The 6,199-nt window shown below is 44.2% G+C and overlaps 1 protein-coding gene across 1 annotated transcript; it reads right to left on the bottom strand.

The window, feature by feature from the left end:
* Positions 1–225: 225 nt before the first annotated feature.
* Positions 226–6,199, bottom strand: LOC311060276 (kelch-like protein 24; the record flags this gene model as incomplete). Its single annotated transcript, XM_084078412.1, has 7 exons — positions 226–284; positions 657–795; positions 940–1,131; positions 2,792–2,893; positions 2,980–3,114; positions 4,211–4,399; positions 6,131–6,199. The coding sequence occupies 7 exons, from the start codon at positions 6,197–6,199 to the stop codon at positions 226–228; spliced, it is 885 nt and encodes a 294-aa protein (XP_083934538.1).

The raw sequence follows: 6,199 nt of genomic DNA, 5'->3' as shown, positions 1-6,199 counted from the left end.
GTCAGTTGTGGAGGTGGGATGTTGCTGATAAGGAGAAAAAGACAACAACAGACAAACAACCTGGGGAAATATATGATCCCTCAATCACTGACCTGCAGGTGGATGACACTGAAGTCTTCCAGAATGTAATCCATGCTGTGTTTCTTCAACCCTTTACAGGAGTGCGCCTCGGCAAAGCGGTAAATCTCTACACAGTTATTGATGTCCACATCACTCTGCAAGTCTTCACAGCAGGCGTCTCGAACAGCCGTGACACCGAACAAGTCTGATGCTGCTATCAGATCCTAGACCAAAATGACCAAAATGTCTTTATTAAAAAGGGATAGTTCATCCCCAAAATCGATTATTCACCCCATGGAGACTTGAATTCATGGATATATGTTTTGTTTTCTTCGCATTCCTAAGCCAATAATTTGATGACCGGCAGCGGTTCCTTTGTGTCTCCTACCGGAAGCGCTGCCTACCGGTCCGCTGGTCATTAAATTGTTGGCTTAGGAAAAAAAAAACATGAATTCAAGTCTCCATGGGGTGACTAATCGATAGGGGGAAAAATGTTGGGGGTTGAACTATCCCTTTAAGCCCCGATATAGAACAATAGTGTTGATAATAATGTTTATGATGAAAATACATTACCTGCACATTTGAGCTGATCACACCTGTCTTTGTGATGGTCTTTGTGATGTACACTTCACAAGTGTAGGCGTAGTCCACCATCAATCCAATCATGTGAGGCTCCACTCCTCTGATGGTCACCCTTTCCTGTGTGGACTCCACCATGCCTGATGTAAACATGGCCTGAAGGTTGAAAAGGAGAACGGTTTGAGTGTTCATGGTTTAGGCCTTTCTTATGCACATTGTGTTAACTATCAATCGATTGGATATAGAATCGGTTCACATAAAAGCCAAGGCAGAAGAGCAGGTCAATACATGTGTGTTTACCTCAAAGTAAGAGCTAATGGAGGCCAGTACATAACGATGGCAGGGGACCTCCTGTCCCTCACAGCACAGGATCACATCACAAAAGGTACTGTTGAGACGCAGCCTGTTGAGACCCTCTAAGACCTTCTTGGGATGTTTGGGATCCACAAACATCTTAGCAGCCAGCGAGGATTGCGGTACACTGGTGCCGTCCTGCAATGACAACATCCAGAGAGAGATTTATAAATCAGACAAATAAACTACTATTCATCTGTGAGTCATGTTGCTGATCTGGTAACGTGACTTGAAAACTGTCCTTAACTGCACCTTATGAAATGTCATATTTTAAATTGTTTGTTCCTCTGAGACTGCTGGAATGCTATATCGAAATGTTGGACATAGTTGGTTACTGCCTGACAGCAGAGATAATAGATTTCAAGCAGTTGGCTCTGTTCTAGAAACTACCTTGCATTTAGAAGACCCCTGACATATTGACGGATGGGGGAAAATATTATATTTTATTAGGGCCGAGCACTGCACAGTAGTGCGAAGCCCTATTGAAACTGCAATGATTATTATTCTTTGCACAAATTAAGTCGCGTTTTTGATGGGGGCGCGGTGGCGTAGTCGGTAGTGCTGTCGCCTCACAGCTAGAAGGTCCTGGGTTCGATTCCCGCCAGGGACGCTGTGGGCGCTGGGGGCGTGTTCTCTCCTCCACGTCATCGGCGCCCATACCCTAGGTGGGGTTGGTGAAAGGGCCTACTCTGTGTGGAGTTTGCATGTTCTCCCCGTGTCTCCTAGGGTAGTTAATACCCTCACAAAAACATGTAGTAATCCTGGTCACTATACTGCCTCCCCCTGGTCAGCCGGGGCGCCTGATGGAGGAGAAGGGAACTGGTTGGAATAACGTGTTCCTTCCACGCGCTATGTCCAACCAGGGAAACTCCCCCCTGTCGGGTGATAAGAAGCAGCCTGCTTGCTCCTCATGCATTGAAGGAGGCATGAGCTTCAGCTTGGGCTCTCCCTAGGCTGGCAGAGGGTAGGTAGTGCCCAGGATTACATAGGCAATTGGCACTGGGTGAAAAAATGTGGGTTACAAAATCGTGGGATAAAAATTATAAGAAAAAAAAAGAAAAAAAAAAATCGCGTTTTTGAGAGGCAATACGTACTCCAAAAGTTACAAACTTTGAGCACACATCACCAGTGGCAAAACAAATACGTATTTTAATCATTTAAAAAAGGGGTGTGCCCTAATGGCTCAATAGCGCCCCTCAAAGAAATGTGTGCTTCAAGCATAGGCTTCAAGCCCCACAATACGGTTTCACCTACAGTACATGCATGCAACTTGGTACACAACTGTATCATGTCCCGAAGTTTCTTGGAGCCATGACCTAAACCAAACAGGAAGTCAGCGGTTTTGAATTTATAGTGGCATTTTTGTTGTGCATTTCACACCATTTTCACAGGTTGTACTTTAACCAATTCTTCCTCGGCGGATCCGCCTCAAATTTGCTCAGTGAACACAAAAGACCTAAACGATAAAAATGTATCAAAAGCTTGAGTTTTCGTAAGACGGCGTGACCGTGGCAAACTTAAACGCCAAACAGGAAGTGAAAATAGCCCTATACAATTCCTATTGGCTGGGCTTTAAACAGCCATAACTCCAGTTCCCAGCATGCTAAACTTTGGAAAGTTCCTAGGTGCACTTAGGGACAGGCTGTAATTGCTTGAGTTATGTAGCCTAACTTTTCAGCTGATTGCCAAACAGACTTGTGTCGTGGACAGAGCTACGAGGGCCCGTTCATCGCTGCTTGCAGCTTTAATTATATATATAATATATATATATGTATAATGTTTTTTCTTCTTTTTTTACCGACTGGGTTCCCAGTTTGGAATCCATGTGATGCATTATGTATCTATCGCAGGCCTCTCGAACAGCCGTGACTTCCAACAAGTCTGATGCTGCCAGCAGGTCCTAGAACAAATGAAACAAAATGTCTGATGTTACGTATAGGACTAACATGGAGGAGATGAATAAGGTTTATGATGATTATACATTACCTGAACATTATCAGTGGAGATGGACACCTTTGATGTATAGGCATAGTTCACCAGCAATCCAATCATCTGAGGCTCCACTCCTCTGATGGTCACCCTTTCCTGTGTGGACTCCACCATGTTTGATGTAAACATGGCCTGTGCAGGTTGAAAAACAGGATGGTTGGCTTAGTGTTCATGGTTTTAGCCCTTACTTATTGTATCCGCCAGACCAGTCACCAGACTGCCGGAGGCCAACAGGCCAGAGACTAAGTATTTGCCCCTGTCTGTCCGCCCGTCCTACATCTAATCTCCGTTGGAACCATCATTGGAAGAGCGAGAGATCACAGTAAACATCCATCCTAAACCTTCTTCCTCCACACTGGGAAGAAAAGAAAACAGCATCTGAAAGTTTGATGGAATGCATTTTTACACGCGAGTGCTGTGACCACTTTTACATTGCATCTAATGAGCGGTCGGTTTCTTTTGGCCAAGACCTGCGAGCGCAGAAGAGTTCTTATCAGTGTGATGAAATGCGTCAGTAGAGATTTCCGAAAACATTTATATAATTATTTATTTATTTATTATTAAGCCTGGAATCAAGCAATCCAGGCTCCAGGTAAAACATGACCATACAACTTATGTGTGTAAAAAAAACAATTGACAACGGCAAAAAAGGGTAGTTATTAAATACAGTATAGACAATACAATATTCAAATATTTGTTGACAGATAATCAAAAGTTTTATGATCCACCAGGAGCCTGGGTGGCTTGGTTCCAGGCTTGAAATAATTTATATAAATACTTTCACAAATCTTATGGGAAAACATTATGGGTTTTCTAATCTGTGGCTCCAAAATGGCCGCCACTTCTATGTCCTATTACTCTTCCAAATGTCCAAAACTCTTGCAAATCGGTACAGATTACCTCTAGAGTCATGTGATCAAGATGTGTCAGTCAGATTTTTCATATTCCATTCCTGGAATGGGATATTGGCTATGACAGTCATAGCCAATTATGCCAGCCAACCATGTCCAGGACATAGTCATAGCCAGTCATAGTATGACTGGCTATGACTATGTCCATAATTTGCGGGCCCTGGGTAGGCAACCCAGCCTGGCGGAGACCTGCACTCAGAGGAGTGCTCGATTGAGTATGCGGTAGCATGATGTTCAGATCATATGAAAGCCAAGGCAGAATTTAAATGTCATTCCCTGAACAACAACAGCAGGTCAATAGATAGATGTGTATTTACCTTAAAGTAAGAGCTAATGGAGGCCAGTACAGAACGATGGCAGGGGACCTCCTGTCCCTCACAGCACACGATAACATCACACAAGGTACTGTTGAGACGCAGCCTGTTGAGACCCTCTAAGACCTCGCCGTGGTTGGAGAGCCCCAGAGTCTGCTGTGAGTAGAGTCGAGGTACACTGGAGCCGTCCTCCTGAAAAGCAACGTCACCACCCAGAGGACACAGGGTTGAACTGCAGATTCCCAATCCCTTTGATAGTCCAACCTATTAGAGCATCGCAGTTCCGCCACTTCCTGGTGCCGGAAGTAAATACTCGATGCATTTTTCCCATTGACTTTTCCAAAAATATTTATATCAATCAATTTAAGCCTAGAATCAAGCTATCCAGGATAGCGGTGAATCATGACCATAAAACCTTTTTTTCTGTGATTTTTTTAAATTTTAAATTTAATGATATGATATACTATATTTAATAAATACCCTTTGTTTTGCCGTTTTCAAAAAAGTTTTTTCACAGAATCAAACGTTTTATGGTCATGATTCACCGCTATCCTGGATAGCTTGATTCTAGGCTTAAATGAATTTATATAAATATTTTTGTAAAAGTCAATGGGGAAAATGCATTGAGTATTTACTTCCGGCACCAGGAAGTGGGCGGGAACTGCGATGCTCTATATGACAGTAGGAGTGGATGGAAAAAATGGTCATATTCAGGGGTCGACATTATAAATGGGCCACTTGCCTGTTGGGCTTAACATAGCGTTACGTGATCCAGAGAGCAAAGACAGAGCCATCTGCTGCCTGCCCCACATGGCTGCAAGCAGTTCACTGCTCGTTCGATCCCGCCTACATGAATGAACGCGCAGGTTCATGTAGCAAACTTCAAAACTGGACTGTATTTGCTCTCCTCCAGGACTTCAGAACATGTACACTTTATTATAGTTTGCTGTGATTTTTGTTTTTATTTGTATATATGTTTTGGACTGGATTTGCTGTTTACAACGACTCTCTGTTTGGTTCCATTTTTACACTCTGGGTTTACACTTACAGACCTGTAAGGGTCCATTTTGTTCGTACCGATAGCTGGAGTACTGCCTTCACTTGTGATTTGCATTGGTGTACAGCAGGGGTCCCCAAGGACCCCCTCCACAATGTATAATATGTTACTGTCTTTATACCTGCATAATAAAGTTGACATCTCTCTCTCTCTCTCTAGAATTTCACACCCAGTTTGTTGAGGTCTAACATATTCATGCCATTTATTTAGCCCAGCTGTGAGACAGACTGACGGGGTTGGGGGCGGGGGGGTGAACGACTCCTGTAATACCTGTATGCCATTGTTAAAGGAGGCTACTGAAGTCTGTCTAAGTGTCTTCACACCCCCAGCGAATACTTTGTGGACCCCAAAGGGTTCACTTGTCTACATTACATTGTTAGGCAGGAAGAAACAATCTCCACCACTTTACATTACAAAGGAGCGTCACTGACCGTAGTCTGCAACGTGTGCTTCAGGACTCCACCGCACTCTGGTCCAAGGCCGCGCCCTTGAACGCTTGAGTGACAGCGATGCGTCCCCCACGGCCGGCCTCTATGAGAACATAGGCTAACGCAGCAATATATCAAGACGATGCGTCGCGCAATCATTATATTTATAGTCTACTTATATTACATAAACGCCAGGTCGACTGCCACTCTTAGTTCTTTCATTTAGATCGTCTAAAAACACTGCTATTGGACACGGCATTGGACCAGAGTGCGGTGGAGTCCTGAGGCACGCGTAGCTGTGGATTTGAGAGGGGGGTGCTATTGTGCTGTGGAAACATGAGATATTGTGGGTGCTGGGCCCGTGCAAGGCCATTAGGTGTGGTGCTGGACTTCTATATCGAAACCCACCATTAGATAAATACACAAACACACACTCACCAGTCTCATCCTCTTGGCAGCCTGTGGTGATTCTCTATGGCAGGCAGCATCCAGGATGTTGTCAGCCAT

The sequence above is a fragment of the Gymnoscopelus microlampas genome (assembly GCF_963454915.1).
Source record: "Gymnoscopelus microlampas genome assembly, chromosome: 14".
NCBI classification, from domain to species: domain Eukaryota; kingdom Metazoa; phylum Chordata; class Actinopteri; order Myctophiformes; family Myctophidae; genus Gymnoscopelus; species Gymnoscopelus microlampas.
The sequence above is the reverse complement of the archived record's forward strand: the minus strand, read 5'-3'. Positions and strand labels throughout refer to the sequence as shown.